Source organism: Papio anubis, chromosome 2 (genome assembly GCF_008728515.1).
Source record: "Papio anubis isolate 15944 chromosome 2, Panubis1.0, whole genome shotgun sequence".
Classification (NCBI taxonomy): domain Eukaryota; kingdom Metazoa; phylum Chordata; class Mammalia; order Primates; family Cercopithecidae; genus Papio; species Papio anubis.
In genome coordinates this window covers 170,076,662-170,100,751 of record NC_044977.1, presented here as the reverse complement: position 1 = coordinate 170,100,751, position 24,090 = coordinate 170,076,662, and the positions used below count along the sequence as shown (strand labels likewise).

General features: G+C 39.4%; 1 protein-coding gene across 4 annotated transcripts in view; it reads right to left on the bottom strand.

Moving 5' to 3' along the window:
* The window catches only part of NR1D2 (nuclear receptor subfamily 1 group D member 2), a 50,950-nt gene that overhangs the window by 12,741 nt on the left and 14,119 nt on the right, over positions 1–24,090 (bottom strand). For 3 of the 4 annotated variants that reach the window (XM_003895173.3, XM_021934916.2, XM_009201797.4), the window contains 5 exons: positions 23,750–23,894; positions 20,102–20,730; positions 17,555–17,740; positions 14,734–14,944; positions 2,118–5,524 (listed from right to left, as the gene is read on the bottom strand). In XM_003895173.3, the coding sequence (XP_003895222.1) occupies positions 5,328–5,524; positions 14,734–14,944; positions 17,555–17,740; positions 20,102–20,730; positions 23,750–23,894 (1,368 nt within the window). In that variant the 3' untranslated portion in view covers positions 2,118–5,327. Of the gene's footprint in view, positions 1–2,117; positions 5,525–14,733; positions 14,945–17,554; positions 17,741–20,101; positions 20,731–23,749; positions 23,895–24,090 lie in introns of those variants that run through there. The other variant, XM_009201796.4, reaches the window with a different exon arrangement.

Below are 24,090 nucleotides of genomic sequence, written 5' to 3'. Positions count from 1 at the left end.
CACCACCCCTGGCCAACATAGTGGATATTTATGGTAGAAGCTGCTCCAGACAGCCCATGGCTGCATCACACTAGCTGCAGCAAGGAGGTGCCTCCAGAGCTGCATGCTCCATAAAGCCGGTGGGAGGCCTACCCATCTGGGTGCAGTCGCAGCCGCCCAAACATCCCTGCACTGTTTTTGCTGTTATTTTTTGAGACGGAGTCTCCCTCAGTTGCACAAGCCAGAGTGTGGTGGTGCAATCTCGGCTCACTGAAGCAGCATCCTCTGGGGTTCAAACACCCTGCACTCTTGGGGGCACGAAGAAGGCCCCCCCACTGCCCCTGCCCTCACAGGCTCCCAAGTCCCTGTTCCCACTGCCTGGCTTCCCCCTGCTATTGGCACCCACTCCGACCTTGGAGCAAAGTTGGGGCCAAATCCTGGGGTCATGAACAGCAGCAAGAGGCAGACGGGTTCCTGGGCTGAAGGAGGCGGGTCCCCAGTGAGGCCCCACCTTCAGGGCCTGAAGGCTGAGGACTGAGCCGCCAGCCCTGTGGACCCGAGTGGAAACTTGTGGTGCCTTTTCCAGGTCCGCCCATGGCTGCCCATGGACCAATCAGCGTGCACTTCCTCCTCTCTGAGGCCCATAAAATCCCTAGGCTGTCAGAGCTGGGGAAGAGATAGGGATGATCAGCTGCAGAGAGGATCTACCCACTCCAGGGCCTCCTCTCTGCTGAGAGGATGGGAAAACCAAGGGATGGCCAGCTGTAGAGAAGAACTACCTTCTCTGCTGAGAGCTGCAGAGACGACAGGACGACCTGCCAGCAGAGAGGAGCCACCCACTCTAGGACCTTCCCTCTGCTGAGAGCTCCAGAGTGGGATGACAACCTGCCCACAGCAAGGTGCTTCCCACTCCAGGGTCTCCTCTCTGCTAGGCCTAAACACTCATTGGGATACCCTGGCTACAGAAAGGAGCTGCCCACTGTAGGTCCCCTGAGTTATTCTATCACTCAACAAAGCTCCTCTTCATCTTACCCTCCACTTGTCTGTGTACCCTCATCCTTCCTGGTTGCAAGACAAGAACTTGGGACCCACTGAATGGCAAAGCTAAAAGCTGTAACACAAACAGGGTTGAAACATGCCCCTTGCTCACCACGCTGTGGGCCAAGGACAGAAAAGCTGCAGCCAGCCCTTCAGGGATCTCACACCTGGGAGCTCCCCAAGCCAAGGCTGTGATTCCCTCTTTGGGGCCCTGTGGTTCCTGGCATCTTCAGCCTTCCGGCCACCACTGCATTCCCTGGTGCCAGCTGGGAAAGCTGCTTATGGTGTGCCTGGTCCAGCTGCAGCCTCGCAGAGAGCTGGCACCTGGAGATGTCCACCGCGTGGCAGCAGCTGACTTTGTCTGCACAGTAGCTGGATGCCACACTCACTCACACACGCCTTGATGCTCCATGCCTGACTCAGTCTCCCTTGGAGGCGTGGGATCCAGGCCAGTAGCGTTAGCTGAGTACAGCCTGCCAGGCCAAGTGGGTGAAACAAGCCCAGTGGGCCCCAGCAAATCTCAGGCAAAGGTGCCACCAGCCACAGGTTTCCAGCCAGAAAAGCAACACCCCCAAGACTGCCTAACAATATTACTGCAGACAATGCAGATTTTAATAGCTATCTTAATTTTGCCAACATGGGAACAGACAGGAAAGGAAAAAGAGGTTAGTAGTCTTGCTGAGGCGCCCTACCCCATTCATGGCCAAGGGTGATTTCTGGTCCTATCAAGTACCCCATTCCTCTCTCACATCTCCTTCCTAGAAAGACTACCTTATTACACACAACGAACTGTTACTCAGTTGGCATTATAGAAAATAGCAACAGTCCTTGCCGGAATCTCTAAACCCTAAAATCTTCTTTTAAGCCCTTTGTGTGTGTATATACACATACATATATATACATATATGTACATGTGTATACACATATATATACACACACACACATATATACACATATATATACACACACACACGCATTTCCCCAAGCTGAATCAGAGATTTACATAAAAGATCCTGCTATGCTCAGGGGAAAGATACTTGTAGTGAGTTAAATTATAGTTTTACAAAAATGGCAAGGTAGATTAGACACCAAACACCACAGTTGGTTAGAAATATTTATTATCCCCTCCCCCCACATACAGATTACTTCTCAGAAACATGAAGATATTATCCATGTCCTCATCAATTACAGTTTGTAGAAAATAAACTTAACTCATATCCCATCAACAATGTATTTCTATCATTTTTTAAACAATAGCCATTTCATTTTTCCATGTTAGTTCCAGAATAGCTTCAAGTTTTATCTTTTGGATCGAATCAAGTCAATCTTTTTTTATAGGTAATAGTTTCCTGACAGATCCCCTCCCCCCAACCCCTAAAAAAATTCTATATCCTAAGTGATAAACTCTTCTTGTACATTCAGCAAACTTTATATTGGAAAAGAAAAAGAGTAATTGAGATAGGTATTTACTTTCGTGCACAGTAATAAATCTAGCTGAGCTGCTACACCTTGCTTTGCAAAGATGTTTACATAAAATAAATCATCTCTTATCAAGTTTACAATGGTAATTTCTTGAAATGTAGATATGAAAGCTATACACTTAATCCACTGAAATTTCCTTCTAATTTTTAAATCTGTAATTAAACCATCACCATAAGAACAAGCTTCATCCCAAGATGTTTCCCCTTTTCCCCTCAGCTATTTCTATCAACTTGAATCCTCTCTCAGATCATGTAAAGAGATACATTAAAAGCACAAGAAAAAAAATGTTTTAGCTTGCTGACATAATGCCCTTAAGTTTGCTGACATAATGCCCACATTTTAACTTTAAAATGTAAAATCAAAGTTAAAGCATCACTTAATTCATACAGTACATTATTAATCAACAGTGTCCCACCAACTCGGAAGTTTCCTAAATTGGCTGTCTTCTCTGTATTTAGTACGTTTATAACCAATGACTCAATCAAAGAATGTGCTTGTAATAGGCTGCTGGTTTAATTTTAGAATCAGAAGTTTCATATTGGGCTCTACTTTCAAATATAGAAAAGCTATGAGTGACATATGAACTATTAATTTTGTTTCCCATTACCTACAGGAGGAATTTATTCAAATAAAATTTTACAAGACAAAATGCAAATCTATATACCTATATAGAGATGTATATATGTATATATTGAACCTAACTAAAGTTTTATAAGCAATACTAACATAGTTCTGGTTACACATTCCTAAAGACTTAATTGTTTTAAAGATACATGTTATAAAGAGGCTTACGCAAAAGGCAAAAATTAAGAATCAACATGATCTTTGAGGTTTTCAATATTACTTCAAAAAGCTGTTTCTATCCCCCATAGAAGAAAACTATGCATTTGTTTATCTTAGGAAAAAAAAAATTATAAAAAGATAATGCTATCATGTAAAGATTCACAAAAACTATACTGTATATCCCATAAGAGTTATACCTACTTAAGGTAAATCACAATTATGGTTTATATTGTATTACAGACATCACCATTGCCTTTCCTCTTTAATAATGAGAGGGTTTAACTTTTTTTTAACTTACTTAACTAGTGCCACAGTAAATCAAGTCCCAGTAGCAACAAGTTAAACAAGATTACAAAATAAGGCATTCTGCTCACACGTCAGGAAAGTAACAGGCTTAGTACAGTAAAGCAGGCTCTTACCGTTTTTGCAATTTTATATAATCCAAACATTATATAGAAGGCAATCTTTACTAAAAAATCCAATTAATTGCTGTTTTCCAGGGAAACAGAAAAACATACATAAAATCCTCAACTTTGGCTATTTCTCCTACTACCATAAACAGATGCTGATCTTATCTATTTAATCAAGTCCACTATTAGAAATGTGGATAAAATGTCTTTGACTATACCATTTCTAAGCCTGTAGGTCACACATTAGATGATTTTTCAAATTATAAGTTAAATCTAATATGACAAAATCCCTGTAGTGTTATTTAGGAAAAAAGAAGTGGACTCAGAACATACATATGCGCACGCACACACACATGCCATCATATTAAACAGTTTCTTTAAACATTAAATAGTTCTTCTGAAAGAATAAAAATTCTTTAACATCAAGCTGCAGCATGTGTATAAGGGGCAGCAATGCAACCTTTTTCAGCACAAGGTAAGAATATGAATCAACTTTTAAACAACTAGTACCCTGAACCAAAGATTTTGCCAAAGATGAACTCTAAAATACATGGGTTTTTTTTTGTCGTGGAAATTTGGACTCAATTGCCTGTTGCACTTTTACATTAAGTGTTGCTTAAACAAACAAAAATAGAGCATAAATTCAATATTCTACTGTCTAAACATTTTAAAGCAATGGTTATGCCATCAACAGGTAAAATGCACCTAATTTGGGTCTTTTGACACCTCTTGTTTTAAGTTTACTGTATGATAAAGTTCTTCACAGTTTAAAATATTGTGAAGAAACATATTTATGTTTAACTATATTCACATACATATTATGTACATGTACTATGTCTTTGTTATACCCATAAACTTCGAGTATGTGTGTATCAGTAGGATACCCCACACATATGCAGGAACCCTGAATAATATGGTTGGTGTGGACTGTGAAATGATTTCCCAGAAAGGCTTAGAAAGAAGAAAAGAATGTTGTTATGAATAATTATAATAACAAAAAATTTTACCTTATTTACATAGTGCCTATCTCCCAAGAGGTAAATATGCTTTACAGACATTTTTTAGTAACTCTGTGAGGTGGGGCATTGGGGACACTATCAATTCTCATTTTCCACAAGCAAGTAAACTACTCAGGACCACACACTTTAACAGTGGTAGAGTAAAATACAGACATGGAGATCTCCTAAATCCCAAAGTCTCCAATTACCAGATCAAATAGTCTTGTGGTAGTAATAAGATTTCCATCATTCAACAGAACTCCTACCACAAAGGATTAATTTCTAAGTCCTCATACACTTGTGATTGTGCGTCATATTTATACCACAGGGAGATCAAAATGGTTTTTGGTTTTGGCAGATGAAAAAGTCTAACATTCAGTGTGATTATACTTCAGTGTAACTTCTCCAGTTTAAGTGCGACACAGCTGATTGGTCTGTCAGGGAGATGCGGTCAACGTCTAATCATGGCTGAAGAGTTCTCAATCCAAACAGCTATTGCATGATTACAGAGATAGCCTACAATCTTTTATTGTCTTAAAGGTCTTTTCTATCTCCACATATGGTATACACATATAAATAAGCATTTTAGCACAAAATGTACAGTTACCATCAGTTCATGTTTAAATAAACAAAGGCCTTAAGGGTGAACTTTAAAGGCCAAGAGCTCCTCAGAGTGCATGTTGTTTAAAGATCGAAGATCTGGCAACTTTAGAAGCAGTTTTGTAAAAATAGAGGCCTCATTTGGATGGTTTTTCATTATTAAGGTCCTTAGTGCACGAATGAGAGTTTCCTGCAAAGCCTCCACAGAGTTGACGTTTTCTATTCCAGATCGATCTAAGAGAGATCAGGAATAGGGAAATATGAAAGACAGGATAAATTATTAACATTAAATATAAATAAAATTCTTGCTCATCAGTGTCACTAATGAACAGAAAACAAGGTTTTATACATTTGAATAAAGGCAAAAGTTGACAAATTTCTCAAAATCTCAGTAACAAGTCGTTAGCTAGTTACTATATATTATAAAGCATATATATCACAAAAAACATTTGATAAATCAAAATTCTTTACTGCTTAAGAATTTTTATTCACAGAAACAGAGGTTCTGACTTTTTAAAATTAGATGTCATCTGATTTCAACTGCTTCTAATTAGCAAAATAAAATAATGTAGTATATAAACATGTTCAATACATATGGAATATACTCCCATTTGTATGTCACCACGTGTGGTAGACACTCCCTAAAATGGCCTCCAATGATCCCCTCATCCTGGTATTCACACCCTTGTGCAATCTCCTCCTATTAAGTGGAGTGAGACTTACTAAATTCTAATGAAAAAAAGTATGGCAAGAGTGATAGGATGTCAGTTCTGAGATTAGCTTATGAGAAACTGTGGCCTCCATCTTAGGTACACTCTAGCTCACTTACTCTGAGAAAAACCGCTGCCATGCTGTGAGCTACCCTGTGGAGAGGCCCACCCACATGGCAAGGAACAAAGAGTGGGCTCTAGCCAACAGTCAGCAAGGAACTGAGGTGCTCAGTCCAACAGCTTGCAAGAAACTGAATCTTGCCGATAACTACATACAAGTGAAAGTAGATCCTTCCCTACTCAAGCCTTCATATGAGACCACAGCCCTGTCCTCAACTTAACCTCCTAAGAAACCCTGAGTCAGAGGCACGTATCATATCCTATCTCTCATATCATATCTTAACTCTCAAAAACTGTGAGATTAAATGTTTGCATTTGCAAGCCCCCGAATTTTGGGACAATTTGTGATGCAGTTATAGGTAACTAATACACTATGCAACTTTATTGCTATGTTACCCTACGTTCACTTTCATTTAGCATATTGTGTTTATTAAATTTCTCATACAATATGTTAATAAACCAATCATTTGGCATAAGCCTGCAATAAAGTATCTTAAAATTAGGCAAACCTATATAAGTCACCCATAGACTTTTTCATCAGCAAAAGTATTTCTTTCCCTTCGTAACAGGAGGCAGGAGTACACAAAAATATTCAATGGTCCCCCAGATGGGAGGTTGTAATTAACAAGAAAAAGACTTCTAACTTCTACAAGGAAGCAAAACTTCTGGCCATTCATTCCCTTTCGTTTTTTAACAAGGATATTGAGGAGGTCTTCCATTATAAGTGGTAGCTGAAAAAGGTCATTTGCAATGCAAGCACTTAAAACAAGGACTAAAATTTAATAGTAAAGGGCAAAAAAAGAAAGGTCTGATTAACTCTAAATGCAGAAAAATGATAAAAAATAAATTTATCTTTTTTTTTTTTTTTTTGAGATGGAGTCTTGCTCCATTACCCAGGCTAGAGTGCAGTGGCGTGATCTCGGCTCACCACAACCTCCACCTCCCAAGTTCAAGCAATTCTCTGCCTCAGCCTCCTGAGTAGCTGGGATTACAGGCGCCCACCACCACACCCGGCTCATTTTTGTATTTTTAGTTTCACCATCTTGGCTAGGCTGGCCTTCAACTCCTGACCTCATGATCCACCTGCCTTGGCCTCCCAAAGTGCTGAAATTACAGGCATGAGCCACTGCACCTGGCCAGTTTATATTTCAAAATTTGAATATTATAACTATGTGCTAATTCTTTCTTGGAAAAAAAGGCCAGGCATGATGGCTTACACCTGGAACTCCAGCACTTTGGAAGGCCGAGGCAGGAGGATGGCTTGAGCTTAGGAGTTTGAGATCAGCCTGAGCAACATAGTGAGACTTTAGTCTCTACTAAAAAAAAAGTTAATTGAATGTGCATGATGACACATGCCTATAGTCCCAGCTACTTGGGTGGCTGAGGTGGGAGGATCACTTAAACCCAGGTCAAGGTTGCAGTGATCCATGATCATTCCACTGCACTCCAGTCTGGGTGACTCAAAAAACAAAAAGAATGTTGGGGCAGGACGTGGTGGCTCATTCCTGTAATCCTAGCACTTTGGGAGGCCAAGGCAGGTAGATGACTTGAAGTCAGGAGTTCGAGACCAGCCTGGCCAACATGGTGAAACCTCATCTCTACTAAAAATACAAAATTTAGCCAGGCATGGTGATTGGCATCCGTAATCCCAGCTACTTGGAAGGCTGAGGCACGAGAATCGCTTGAACCCAGGGGATAGAGGTTGCAGTGAGTCAAGATCATGCCACTGCACTCCAGCCTGGGTGACAGAGTAAGATCTTGTCTCCAAAAAAAAAAAAAAAAAGTTGGATATTGGTTTGTGGGGGGAGGGGGAGGGTCACAATTTTTCAGACAAAACTACCGGCAGAGATCTCTTTCTCTTGACATTTAACTTTGGCCAATCATAAGTTATCTTTCTAAAAATAAAGCCTTCAGTAATGCTTTGAAGAGTCTCTCTCGCCTTTGATAGTCAAGTAATTGTTTTTCTTAAATAACCTCCTTTCACTTGATGAAATCGTTTGCCAAACATTTATTAAATATATGTACTGGTTACTGTTCTAAGGTGCTTGGAAATCAGCACTGAACAAAACCAGAAATCCTTTAAGGAGCTTACATTCTGACAGAACAAAATAGTCATGTGCCACATAACAACGTTTCAGTTAATGGCAGACCACATATAAAAGGGTGGTCCCATGAAATTATAACGTTGCTGAAAAATTCCTATCGCCTAGTGACGTTGCAGCTTTTGTCATAACATCATAGCACAACACATAACTAACACGTTTATAGTGATGCTGGCGTAAGCAAACCTATTACACTTAATAATAGTAAACAACTATATTACTGATTTAAGTATTTACTATACTATACTTTTTATCATTATTTTACAGTATAGTCCTACTTTATTTTTTGTCATTTTTTGAGAACTCCTGACCTCAAATGATCCACCAGCCTGGGCCTCCCCAAGTGCTGGGATTACAGACATGAGCCACCTCACCCATCCCCCCTTCTACTCAAAAAAAAAAAAAAAAAAAGGTAACTGTAGAGCAGCCTCAGGCAGGTCCTTCAGGAGATACTCCTGAAGAATGCACTGTTATCATAGAAATATAGAAGGTGATAGATGGTGACAGCTCCATGCATATTACTGCTCCTGAAGACCTTCCAGTAGAACACACAGAGGTGGAAGACAGTGATATTGATGATGCTGAGCCTGTGTAGGGCTAAGCTAATGTGTGTGTCTGTCACAGTTTTTAACAATAAAGTTTAAGAAGTAAAAAAATAAATTATAAATAGAAAAAAGCACACAGAATAAGGATATAAAGAAAATATTTTTGTATAGCTGTACTATGTATTGTTTTTAAGCTAAGTGTTATTACAAGACTCAAAAAGCTTTTAAAAATTTAAGTTTATAAACTAAAACGGAGTAAGCTAGGGTTAATTTATTACTGAAGAAAAAAACTTTCAAAAAATGTAGTGTACCCTAAGTGTTCAGTGTTTATTAGGTCTATAGTCATGTATGGTAATATCCTAGGCCTTCACATGCCCTCATCATTCACTCACTCATTCATCCAGAGCAACTTTCAGTCCTGTAAGCTGCATTAATGGTAAATGCCCTACACAAGTATACCAGCTTTTATCTTTCATATCTATTGTTACTGTACCTTTTCTTTGTTTAGATATGTTTAGACACACACATACTTATTATGTTACAAACTGCCTACAGTACTCAGCACAGTAACATGGTGTACAGGTTTGTAGCCTAGTAACAATAGGCTATACCATAAAACCTAGGTGTGTAGTAGGAAATACCATCTAGGTTTATATAAATACACTCTATGATGTTCACACAAGGACAAAATTGCCTAACAACGCGTTTCTCAGAACATATTTATGTCATTAAGTGACACGTAACTCTGGTTTCACTCATATGATTAGTAATTTATAATACCGAAAGAATGACAATAATTCTCACAAACAAAATAATCTACATGGGCAAAGAAAGAACCGAAAGAATGACAGTAATTCTCACAAACAAAATAATCTACATGGGCAAAGAAAGAAACAACTGATAAGTGGCGAAGATACCTGAGTGGGAACTAGTATTATTAGTAGTTAGTTGGACAGGTGTAGGAAGTCACACAAAAAATTTAAAAATGTTTTTAAGTCATTGGTCTTTCAGTGGCTATTTTGTGCTTACATGACCTATGCTTTGTTATACAACTCACAACTTCAGGGAAATCGGTGCCTACATCTAAAACCATAGATTGTATTAAATTTTTCTAAAGTCTCCATTTCTAAAACCATGGTTTTTAAGATTTCCAGGCCAAAGAACCTAAGGTACAAACCTGGTTGGATGGTAAATAATCTTCTGGAGACTATAATGTTAAGAGTACACATGTTGAAGTGGAAATTCATCTTCTAAGTGGTGCACTAAATGCTACACTAGTACTGTAGAGTTTAACTTATTACATATCTATCTTCTCTCTCCTTTGCTGGTTCTTCATCACACTCCCAAGCTTGTACTCCTCACCAAATATTCTATTTATTTTCACTTCCTACACGATGAGAGTCAAACCTTCAACAAAAATCTCTATGAAGACAACTAAAATCTGTATGTAAATGAGCCTTGACCTCACACCTACATGCCAGTCCTTAACCTTCAACTGGAAGTAACTGCTGTTACTTTAAACAACCTGAAAAGAAACTTACCTTCCAGGTATAATCCCCCTTCCATGATATCGGGATTCTTCCAATCTTACAGGCAAACATCATGTTTGAGATTTTTCTCCCCCTTGGCAGCTAGAGCTATTCTGTTAACAAGTAGTATAATGGAAAGGCTTTGAAGCCAGACTAATGGGAGTTCAAATACTTGCTTAGCCAGTAATTAAAAATGGACGTTGGGTAAATTACTTAATCCCTCTCTTCCTCAAATCCCTTATCTGTATAACTGTGAATAACATGTCCCAGCTCACAGGGATCTACTGCGAGGATAAAATTATATAATGATACATAGAAATTAGCATTTCTTCTGACAACCCCAAAACGACAGAAGACAACTATACATTCCCAAAAAGAAAAAGCTATTTTAAAGATAAAGCAAACTATGTTACTTAATTCTAAACAATTAATAGAGAACTGAAATAAACTATCCATTCATTCCCTGATACAAGGAATATCACCCTTCAAGGTGCAGAGGTTTCGAGAAGAGGTTTCCATTATTCTTTACCATTTCAACCTCACTGTGTGAACACTGTAAGTAGTATTCACACAATCCTAATACTATAAATGCTGACTTTTAACTTTTCAACTTTGGGAATCAACTGATCAAACCATGACAAACAGTTATAGAACAAGATATAAATGTTTTAATTGACTACATAAAAGGAATGTTACAGCAAAGTCAGAGTACAGAGGAAAAACAGTGTCTTTGAACAATGAAGAGATTCTATCTAAACTATCCAAAAAATTATATATAAGGTCAAAAAATGTGAGTATATTAAAATTACAAATAAAATCATTAAATTACAAAATAAAACATAAGAAAATTGAGAGGGAAAAGGATACTTTTATTTATAAGTTATACTTACTAAATAAAAAGAGGTATTGGCTGGGCATGGTGGCTCACACCTGTAATCCAATACTTTGGAAGGCCAAGGAGGGTGGATCACCTGAGGTCAGGAGTTCAAGACCAGCTTGGCCAACATGGCAAACCCCCGTTTCTACTAAAAATGCAAAAATTAGCTGAGCATGGTGGTGGGCACCTGTAATCCCAGCTACCTGGGACGCGGAGGTTGCAGTGAGCTGAGATCATTGCACTCCAGCCTGGGTGACAAGAGTAAGACTCCGTCTCAAAAAAAAAAAAAAAGAGAGATATACAGATATAAGCATTGTATTCAGAGTTGGGTCGTCAACAACCAGAAATTAAAAAGAAGGATGTTAAGAAATCCAGTTTTCTGAGGAATCAGGCTGGCAGTAGAGGAAAGAAGCAGAGACTTTTCATTTTAAACTCTTCTGTAGCTTTTGAATTTTATTTTCCTGCCTAGATACTGCTTAAAAACAGCTAGTAATTTATGCTGCTGTTTGGCTGGGCACAGTGGCTCATGCCTGTAACCCCAGCACTTTGGGAGGCCGAGGCGGGCAGATCACCTGAGGTTGGGAGTTCGAGACCAGCCTGACCAACATGGAGAAACCCCGTGTCTACTAAAAATACAAAATTAGCCAGGCGTGGTGGCACATGCCTGTAATCCCAGCTACCCTGGAGGCTGAGGCATGGGAACTGCTTGAACCCGGGAGTGGGAGGTTGTGGTGAGCAGAGATCAAGCCATTGCACTCCAGTCTGGGCTACAAGAGTGAAACTCCATCTCCAGAAAAAAAAACAAACAACAACAACAAAAAAAAAGCTAGTAATTTTTAAGTGGTAAGGATTAAAACTTTACATGAAACTTCAAAAATGTGTACTTGTATTGTTCATATAGTGACCTAACAAAAAAGAGAATGAACTGTATTCTTTTACAATCACTCTTTTGCACTTAATATTTCCATTTTTAAAATATATCCTACATAAACAAACAGGTGAATGGATAGATGGATAGGTAAATGGATAAAGACCCCCAATATTAATAGTGATCTTTTCTGGTAGTGATATTATAACCTTTTTTTTTTTCCATTTTAGTATTTTCTACACTTTCAAAGAACCCATATTAAATTTATAATCAGAAAAAAAAGGCTTTTTCAAAAACAGATTAAATCAAACTAAATATGCTCCTAGAGAAAATATAAATGAAATAACAAAGTTCCTGGCATAGAGAGTTTCCCTCTACCCCTTTGCTGTCATTTCTTTCTCTGAACTACCTCTGGGATGTTGGCCCTGCTACTTCATCTCACCTGCCTTAATTTATTTGAGAAGAGCTCACCCCACTGCCTCATACCTGGTGTCCTTTCAAAAGCTTTTCAACCTAATTCTCTAGCACTAATAACTTACCTATCTAATCCGCCCACCACAATAATAATGCAGAATTAATGCTAAACATCACTTTGTTCAACCGGATCACTCTCCTACTTAAGAAGGTACACAGACTTTCTTATGCCCCATATTTTGCTTAAAACCTCTCTGCTTAGTTCTCATAGCTGTTAGTCCATAACCTGGTGCTCCCCTAACTCTGAAGGTTTTTGTCCCCCTTCCTCCTTGATGTACACTCCAGGCTTTGGCCACCTAACCTTTCCCTGGCCCTATCTCGTACTCTCCCATGCATTTCCATCTCTTCTTCATTGGGAAAGCCTAATAATTCAACCTTCAAATTCCAGCTGCACTTCTATCTTTCCCCACAGAGCCTTCCAAGATGATTTCATCTTCCTTTCTACAACTCCAACTTACCTCAGTCAGAACTACACGGTTTAGTAGCATAAAGCTCTTTGTGTAGTTCCATCTCTCCAAATAGAATGAAAACACTTAGCAAGCTTGTGCCTTAAAGCTTTTTGTCTCCCCCTGAGCACCTAGTAGGTAAGGCACATTCATCAGATAAATAATTTAACAAGTATTGATTATCTTTGGTTTCAAAATAATCGATTTATTAATCTGATGTCAACTCAAACCAATACTAATTACTTATCAAGAGATTCTGCAAATGATAGGTAAAATGCAAGAAGCATTATAAGTTAGCAATAAAACAGATATCCCTTATTGACATATTCTTTCATACTACTCCCATGTTATACACACATTTTCAGTTATCCAGGTAGAGCTGGTCAGAAAAGGTAGCCAAATTATGTTACCAAATGGCATGTCTTTATTCTGCTGAAGTAAGGTCCTTAAAATTATACAAATAACTTGTTCTCTCTTTTTTTTTTTTTTTTTTTTTTTTAAGACGGAGTCTCGTTCTGTTCCCCAAGCTGGAGTGCAGAGGCGTGATCTCAGCTCACTGCAACTTCCGCCTGCCGGGTTCAAGCGATTCTCCTTCTGAGTAGCTGGGATTACAGGCATGTTCCACCATGCCCAGCTAATTTTTGTATTTTTAGTAGAGATGGGGTTTCACCATGTAGGCCAGGCTGGTCTCAAATTCTTGACCTCAGGTGATCTACCCGCCTCAGCCTCCCAAAGTGCTGGGATTACAGGCGAGAGCACCCACGCCCAGCCAAGAACTTGTTCTCTTTAAAGAGCTACTAATTTACGGTTTCGTCACATAATCAGAGGCCATAACTTATAACTCTCACAATGCCTAGCACCGTGCCCTTTACATAGTAGGAAGCAAATGGGAAACAAAGTCATAACCAAATACTAAAAAATTTCCAACAAATGTTGGAAATAAAACGATACCTAAAAATAGCTGGCACTTACTTAGACATACCCAGGAAAGTGTCTCAATTTCCAATTTGTTATTGGGAGTAACAATCTCTGCCTTAATGGGTACTGTCTGAATCAAAACACTTTAGGTCAGAAATAACTGTAATGTTAATGCAAGATGGCAGGGACATTGGGAAACATCATAAATGACTCATATAAATAAACATTAAAAACTCAAAAATCTTGCTCACTCATTCAAATAGTGACTGAGTAGCTCTTCTATGCCAGACACCATACTAGCTCACATGGTACAACCCCTTCCTTTGACAGGATGAGGAAGGAATCCAAGGCCCAAAAGAGTAAAGTTACTTACCCAAGTTACCCACAAAATTCAATGGCAGAGCTGGACTAAAGCCTAAAACTAATTCACATTTCTCTGCAACAAACCATACTAATACCTCTTGATACTTTTAATGTTTTCAAGTATCCCACATTGTATTTGAATAAAAACTGGAATTCATATTAGAACCACCTACCTGGAGATACATACTGTTCTAACAAATCCATGAAATAAAGATTTAGACTCATAAAAAAAATTATGAACAAAAAGCTAAAGACTAACAGTGGTAAATACAAGGTCTAGATATAAGTACTACTTTATTCCTATAGCACTTTGACATGTATTGTTATAATGAAAAAATTAGTTACATAAAAATAACAGGGTCATACAACTTAGCATCTTCCTTAAGGCCTTATTCCCTCCATATAACTTTCTGGAACCTGTTAAATGCCACCTTCTCCTGAGTTGGTCACTATATGCTAAGTGTGGCACAATTTTGAACCAGCTTGCTTACCTGCCGACACCAGGACAACAGCTGTAAACAAACTCATCTCTTCATCACTAAGTTGGAGGGCATTTAGCTTCTCACTAAATTCAAACATAGAGTTTAGCAGATCCCCTGCTCCCATTGAGTGTAAATCATCCACACTATATTTCTTTCCACTTAAAAAGGTGACAGTACGTTCCTTTGCATCAAATAATGATGCAAACCGTACCATTAAAACCTGTAAAAGGAAAAAGAAATGTATTTGGAGAAGTCTAACAGCAATAATAAATAACTTAGTATTCAAGTCAGTTATGAATCATCCCACACATATAAAAGAAAGTTATCAAAGAAAAACAGGGTTTACTTTTACTCAAAGCCATTTTATTTTTTTGTTTTATTTTATTTTTAAACAGAGTTTCACTCTTGTGGACCGAGCAGGAGTGCAATGGCGTGATCTCGGCTCACTGCAACCTCCACCTCCCAGGTTCATGCAATTCTCCTGCCTCAGCCTCCTAAGTAGCTGGGATTACAGGTGCGTGCCACCACATCCAGCTAATTTTTGGTATTTTTAGTAGAAACAGGGTTATCACCATGTCAGCAAGGCTGGTCTCAAACTCCTGACCTCAGGTGATCCACCGGCCTCGGCCTCCCAAAGTGCTGGGATTACAGGTGTGAGCCACCACGCCCAGTGATTTTATTTTTTGAGACGGAGTTTTCTTCCTGTCACCCAGGCTGGAGTGCAGTGGTGCAATCTCGGCTCACTGCAACCTCTGCCTCCTGGGTTCAAGGATTCTCCTGCCTCAGTCTCCCAACTAGCTGGGATTACAGGCACGCACCACCACGCCAGCTAATTTATGTTTTTAGTAGAGATGGGGTTTCATCATGTTGACCAGGCTGGTCTCAAACTCGTGACCTTAGGTGATCCGCCTGCCTCAGCCTCCCAAAGTGCTGGAATTACAGGCATGCGCCACCACGCCCGGCCTATTTATTTATTTATTTATTTATTGAGACAGGGTCTTGCTCTGTTTCCCAGGTTGGAGGTGCCAACACAGCTCACTGCAACCTCAACCTCCCAGGCTCAAGTGATCCTTCCCACCTCAGCCTCCTGAATAGTGAATACAGATAAACACCACCACACCCAGCTAATTTTTGTATTTTTTGGAGAGATAGGGTTTCACCATGTTGCCCAGGCTGGTCTCAAACTCCTGGACTCAAGTGATCGGCCTGCCTTGGCCTCCCAAAGTGCTGGGATTACAAGGATGAGCCACAGCACCCAATCCCAAATCCACTTTCTTAAGACAAATTCTCTACCAAAGCAATAAATACTACAAGAAGAACATCAAAAGAAATTATAGCCACTGATGGCAAAGATACTCTGCCACTCTATTAACAAAGATTCTGAAATGCAATATAAAATTAGAGCAAGAAATAGTGCCAGTAAATTTAAAACTGGGCCCTGGCCAAAGGCATTAAAGAAACTCTTTTAGGCTGCCAAGTATACCACATGGCCTCTATGCCTTAAGTAAAAAGAGCAAAATTCCAATGCAGCAACACTTCGAAACATCAACACATCAAATGCAGCCAAGGCAAAGGAAGCAGATGAAGTCTAACTGAACTGCTTCAAGAAACCATAACCCAAAGAGACTATCCACAAAGAAAGCTATCACAGTAAGTGTTCTAAGCGCCATGTTATAATTGACATCCAAGTTAAATCAGCTAACAGTTATATTACTTAGTTATCTCACTCCCTCCGTTATACTAGATCCAGGGAGAAGAAGTGAAAATACAGCCCTGGCTCACTTCTCCCATCCATCAAAGGTTCAAAGATTTGGCCCACTGAACATCAACTTCCTCTCACCAACCCAATCTCAGAGTTATCCTTAATTAGGTCCCAAGGCATCTCACACCTTGGCAGCAAAAGGGATGCCCTGGGGCAGACAGAAAGTGAAAGACACCTAATTAAGAACCAGGAGAGGCACTTCTGTAAGTTATACAGTAGAGACTACCCCAAGCTCAGGCAGGATACAGTGTTGCAAGAGAAGCAGGACAGAAAAGTAGCCAAGGATCCTGAAGCAAGGTGAAGCCAGGAGGAGCTAAGGTGGCACACAAGAAAAGTCTGACATATCCCCAAAATATTCTACAGTCTCTCAAAAAACAAAAACCACATTCTATTTGCCCTTCTTATTCTGTATCGAATACAATAAATGCTAGGCTAGGCTTTCAGGAGGTGTCTTAACACTGCAGAAACTTGTTAAGTCCACATCTGAAAGGAATACTAGAACTTAGGAGTTCATATGCTGGAGATACAGAATATCTATATTTCAAATTCTAAATAATAAGTAAAAAATAAACACAAAATCCTAAACAATTCTAGATTTACCAAGTCTCTTCCCAAAACCCTGAGATGATGATGATTTTGTTGATAGCTTCAGACTCTGGACTATAAATACTGACTTAGAAAAGAATGAAAACATCTGCCGGGCACAGTGGCTCACACCCGGAATCCCAGCACTTTAGGAGGCCAAAGTGCACAGATCGCTTTGAGCTCAGGAGTTTGAGACCAGCCTGGGCAACGTGGCAAAACCCTGTTTCTACAAAAAAAAAAAAAAAAAATTAACCAGGCGTGGTGGTTCACACCTGTAGTCCCAGCTACTCAGGAGGCTGAAGCTGGAGAATGCTTGAACCCAGAAAGCAGAGGTTGCAGTGAGCTGTGATCATGCTACTGCACTCCAGCCTGGGTGACAGAGCAAGACTCTCTCTCAAAAAAAAAAAAAAGAATTAAAACATCCATGAAAATAAAATACTACATGCCCTGCCTGCATCAATATTCAGGATAAATAAAACCTACCTCAAAAGTCCCAGCCTTTAAAAGGTTGACCTGGTCATGCTGAGAGAGATCTCTGAACCCAGGAATACGCTTTGCAAATTCCACCACTTCTTTCACCGCTGGAGTGAAGCTCATCGAAAATTCTTCCCAGATTTCATGTCCCGATTTATGAGGATCCACATAAGGAGACTTACTCATTGGACAAACCTGGTATACACAAAACGGAAAAACTCTTAAATACTAAGAGGTGGTAAAGAAATGTCAAAAGCGGCATCTCAATTATCAGAAACCCCAACATGAATTTAACCCCCAAAACACAAGTAAAATCTACTGAAATATTAGCACTTCATCCATTTGCTGCCCACCACACTGTAGAAAGCCTCTTGGCAACCTAATATAAATAGCAATTAACTTATCATTAAAAAAACATAGCCTAAGCAAAAATACCACCTATATCAAGCTATTTCAAACACCTGTTGCACAGGTTTAAGAGTTTATTTTGTTTAACACTGCTGCCACCTTATGCTACTATATGGTGTTTTATAATTTTGCAAACAAATTCACTTGTTTGATTCTCAATCTGTTATTTATGGCAGACTATAATTTCCATTTCTTAGGTGGAGAAATGAGACTCCGAGAGGTTTAGTGATTTGTCCAACACAGCTAGAAGTCACAGGTCTAGGCCCAAACTCACATTTAGTTAATATTTCAAAAATCCCTTATTTCTAAATAGGCAGAATTACAATGTTGTAATTTCCAAGAGGAAAAAACAGCAAGGTGTCTCATTTTGTTAAAAAGGTCACTCACTGCCTGGCCGGGCAAAGTGGCTCACGCCTGTAATCCCAGCACTTTGGGAGGCCGAGGCAGGCGGATCACAAAGTCAGGAGTTCGAGACCAGTCTGGCCAACATGGTGAAACCCCGTCTCTACCAACAATTAAAAAAATTAGCCAGACATGGTGGCGTGCACCTGTAGTCCCAGCTACTTGGGAGACTGAGGCAGAAAAATCGCTTGAACCAGGAGACGGAGGTTGCAGTGAGCCAAGTTCATACCACTGCACTCCAGCCTAGGTGACAGAGTGAGACTCAAAAAAAAAAAAGTCACTGCCCATTTGTTTCAAAAACAATGGTGTGATCACTGACTTCTACTTGTTCAATTAGGAAACAAAGACTGCACATACAGATGCGCCTTCTAAATGAGGATTAGGTGAGGGAAAACAGGAAGCCAAGAAGTTATTTAAAAAACACCAAAAAGATGATGAAACACATTCTGTATATTCTATTAGTAAAATCAGCCTTTAAATGTTCACTAAATCCACACAAAATCTAGGAATGGGATGATTACAAAACCATGGAGAATATCATGAAATCAGAACCCAAATGCCTACAGATTTTTCCTTCATCAAGGCAGCCACTTGGCTAGGCATGGTGGCTCAAGCCTGTAATCCCAGCACTTCTGGAGGCCGAGATGGGCGAATCACTTGAGGCCAGGAATTCAAGACCAGCCTGGCCAACATGGTGAAACCTGTCTCTACTGAAAATACAAGAATTAGCCAGGCATGGTGACACACACCTGTAATCCCAACTACTCGGGGCACAAGAAGTGCTTGAACCCAAGAGGTAGAGGTTGCAATGAGCTGAGGTCGCACCACTGCAATCCAGCCTGGGCAACAGAGCAAGACTGTCTAAAAAAAACAAAACAAAACAAAACAAAAAACAAAAAAGCAACTACTTAGCCTAACATAAGGTCCACAGATTCAAATAACTGCAAGTGACAACAAAAAATTTAATGAAGATTGAGGTAGAGTCAACTATTTTGAAAATGAAAAAGACGACTTTAATTACCTGTCAGTAGAAAATACCAAGCACTATCAAAGGACCTCATGGTTTAAACTGGAAATGGTGTGGTACTGTTGTTTTTGATGGAATTTTGGCTGAATATGAACACTGTACTTTCATGTAGAATGTCGTATTTGATGGAAAAATAGAAAAGCTTGAATGATATGACCAACATTAAGTCATCTCATAAGATGAAGTCTGAGAAAATCCTTAGAAACTAGCCTATGAAATTAAAATACTCCTAAATTTATCAAACAATAAAACATCTATGTTCTATACCCAAAGATCTTTTGGCATAAAAATGGTTTAAAAAAAAAAAAAAAAAACCTCTTTCTATAGAAATCAAAGAATTTTTAACTATGGCAAGCGAAAAGTTCAGCCCTTTGAGAAAATCCCAAAGCTAGTAAGGTACTAATTAATCAGAATGCTTAAATTTTCAAAGGGATTTCCAAGAATTAAAGGACCAATTGTGCATGAATAATATTTTACATAAAATCCTAATCCCAATCCCAGATCAATCAAATCACATGCTTGTACCTAGCTGGGTGTGAAATTAGGTCATTCATCAAATGATGTTTATTAAAATTATTTGACCTAAAATACTGTACAAAATTAAGTCTGTAAATTCCTTAGGTTTTCTGACACCATCCCCCCAGGTTAGCATATCTCCCAAATAAAATTTTCAAAGCTTTCCCTGATACAATGTAAGCAAAAAATTGATTTCACTATACCAGATGCATTCTCCCTCCAGTGTTGCACAGGTAACTATTCTTGTTCTCATTCTGAGAAAATCCATCTATCGGAACTCTATCACATACTCTTTGAGTATAAGCATTGGAGAAGTTCATACAATGTCCATTTGCAATACAAATGGCATGCCCATTTGGGTAATGCATTATGTTCCTCCCTTTAAACTGTCCATTGAGATGCTGCTGGCTCTCACTACAGGGAAAATGGCTGCTAAGCCCATTGCCACAATGATCATGATTTAAATTATATTGCTCCATGTTCTTGGGAATCCGTTCTCCTCTCTGGGGCTGCATGCTCTCAGCTGAGTTTTCTCGCTGCTCTTGATTATACATAAAGGTATCCTTGTGAGCTCTGGTCACCATGCCAATCACTTCTTCCTTTGCGAAATCAGAAGAGGGAGGAGAAGAGCTTTTGATGTTTTCTTGTTCCAGTTGGGGCTTGGGTCGCAGCTGTTCCTGAGCTGGTAAGGTTGTCTGTTCATGATGTTCTACTAATGTGTCATTTTGCAAGTGACCACTGAATTGGCTGTTCATCATGGTCTTCATCGCACTTTGCATTTCAATTAGCATCCTCTGTTTTTCACGCTTAGGAATACGACCAAACCGAACAGCTATTGAAGAAAAAGATATTTAACATCTATATTCTAAATAAGACTTGTTTTGTATAAAAGAATAACACAAAATTATCCAATAGCTATGGCCTCTAGTCATACATATAAAGAATGAGTCTACACATTTCTGGTTCACATTTTTCTAAACTTGCTGGTCTTGATACACCAAAGGAAGTAGGAGAAGAAGAGAAAATTTTCCAGTTTCCCCCAAAACAAAGTTAAGGAAATGTATCTCCTACGTATTTTATAAGCAAAGTCTAAGAAAAGAAATAGGAAATTTGGACGGGCACAGTAGCTCATGCCTGTAATCTCAGTACTTTGGGAGGCTGAGGTGGGTGGACTGCCTGAGGTCAGGAATTTGAGACCAGTCTAGCCAACATGGTGAAACCCCGTCTCTACTAAAAATACAAAAAGTAGCCAGGTGTGATGGCGGTTGCCTATAGTCCCAGCTATTCTGGAGGCTGAGGCAGGAGAACTGCTTGAACCCAGGAGGCAGAGGTTGCAGTGAGCTGAGATGGTGCCAAAGCACTCCAGCCTAGGCGACAGAGCAATACTCCATCTCAAAAAAAAAAAGAAAGAAAGAAAAAGAAAAAAGAAATAGGAAATTAGCTAATGAAAACCAGTTTGAAGCAGACCAGTATTACTACACAGCTCCTTACTAACAAAGCTGAGGACTGTTCCCAGGAAGGCATGTGATTCAGCTACATACATCCATTACCATTAATGGAACCTGGTAGGTACAATCACTCCCTGAACACCTGGCCCTTGTCAATTCCTTTTTTGTAACTTTACTCTCAAGATTTAACTATTAAATTATCTGCTGTCTTCTTTTCCAGCCTCTTTAAAAAAAATCCTTAAAAAAAAATTCCGCAACCAGCAGAAATGTACTTACTGAAAAATAAACTTGGTAGATTTTAATTAAAACCAGTGAAATAACTAAAAATGAGATAAGTCATCCTCTACTCTTTTAGAAGCTAGTCTTAGGTGTCTTGTCTCCAATAATCCTATTGGAGACTAGGAGAAACAAAAGCTTCCTTCTAGTCTAGTATTTACACAGAGACAATAAAAATTCAGTATACTTGCCCAGAAAGCCTTGTTAATCTAATCGTAGCCTCTGACATTACTGCTTTCAAAAACAAACAACTTAATCATGTTTGATACTTTACCTCTACTCCTCCCTTCACAAATGATTGTCAGTTTTATTCTTTTAGGACAATCACAATATCCATCGACTATTTTTATAGCACTAGTACTTTTAGCATTAAAAAAAAATTTTCAGGCAATTGAAAAAACATCAATTGCTGAAACTTGTTACTCAAGAAACCCTTGGCCAGGCGTGATGGCTCACACCTGTAATCCCAGCACTTTGGGAAGCCGAGGCAGGTGGATCACTTGAGGTTAGGAGTTCAAGACCAGCCTGGTCAACATAGTGAAACCCCATCTCTACTAGAAACACAAAAATTAGCCGGGCGTGGTGGTGCATGCCTGTAGTCCCAGCTATTCGGGAGGCTGAGGCAGGAGAATCGCTTGAACCAGGTAGGCAGAGGAGGTAGCAGTGAGCTGAGTAGGCACCACTGCACTCCAGCCTGGGCAACAGAGCAAGACTCCATCTCAAAAAAAAACACGAAACTCCTTATTGCAATATTCTATGTCTGTATCAGTAAGATACTAGAGTAACCTAAGGAATTGCTTAAGTGGGCCTTCCCTAGATAAATACGAAGTTCATTTTTAACAATTCTTAAATAACCCTACTGGTCCCTCTGAAAACCTCATACCTGTTGTTACTTAAAACCACACACACACACACACACAAAAAAATTATCCAAAAAATGAATCAGCATAATAGAAGAGTCCAATCTTACAATAATGTCATCCACAGATAATACTTATAGTCCCACAAATTACTCCAAATTTTATTTTGCATGAGAATAGATGATGCCAGAAGTGAACTACCTCCACTCCAGACCCTAATGCGTCTTTCAATTTTGCATCTCTTTTCCATGTGTTCAGAATCTGTGCCCCAAAAGCACCTTACCGTCTCAGAGCTAAGAGAGAGAATTCATGTAAGAAGAAATGAGATCCTCAGTAATGTTAAGAAATCAAAAACAAAGAGGAAAGGATCGCTATATCGAGAAAAGCTATGGTGAGGTTTGGGCTTCTGGTTAAAAACAAAATACAAGTTAAAAAACAATTTCTTTTTGGCCCAGTGCAGTGGCTCATGCCTGTAATCCCAGCACTTTCAAAGGCCAAGGCGGGCCGATCACGAGGTCAGGAGTTTGAGACCAGCCTGACCAACATGGTGAAACCCCGTCTCTCCTAAAAATACAAAAAAATTAGCCAGGTGTGGTGGCGGGCACCTGTAATCCCAGTTACTCAGAACACTGGGGCAGGAGAATCACTTGAACCCGGGAGATGGAGGCTGCAGTGAGACAGAGTCTCACTGTGTCACCCAGGTTAGAGTGCAGTGGCATGATCTCACCTCAGTGCAACCTCCACCTCCTGGGCTCAAGCGATTCTCCTGCCTTAGCCTCCCGAGTAACTGGGATTACAGGTATATGCCATCATGCTCAGCTAATTTTTTTTTGTATTTTTAGTAGGTATGGGGTTTCACCAGGGCTGGTCTGGAACTCCTGACCTAAAGTGACCCACACGCCTCAGCTTCCCGAAGTGTTGGGATTACAGGCATGAGCCACCACGCCCGGCCATACAAAAAATGTTTTTAAACTCCATCGTTTTTAGGAAAAAAATAAAAAGTAATCAAATTGCATAGAAAAAAAAAAATGGCTCTTTTTAGAGGTAGTAACAACCACCAAAGTTTAGCCAAAAACTGTTTCTGGCATGATAATGCTAAAATATGACTTTAATCAATTTGGTGTCTTGTAAAGCATGAAAATGTGTTTTCTGCTTCACCTTAAACAAAAGAGGGTTCTTGGTAACCGGCTTATAGCTCTGGTTCATGCTGAGGAATAAAAGCCAAGCCCCACACACTTTAGGAACACTCTTTAAACTAGGTACATACCATCTCTCGACATTCCAACAGACAGACACTTTTTAAAGCGACACTGCTGACATCTGTTCCTATTCATTCTCATTATAGAACAGTTTTCATTCTTCAGGCACTTCTTGTACTGGATGTTTTGTTGAATACTTCTCCGAAAGAAACCCTAAGAACAAAGGAAGATTTACTTATCCATTTAAAAACACCCAAATGAACTTCTTATAAACACTGTTCCCATATCTATCTAATATACATGACGAACTACAGTCCATACCAGTGTATGACTCGCTATCTGGGAAACACTATGTCTTAGGATAGAGGGAAATACAATGTTGACACACAGAATTCAATTCCATTCTGAT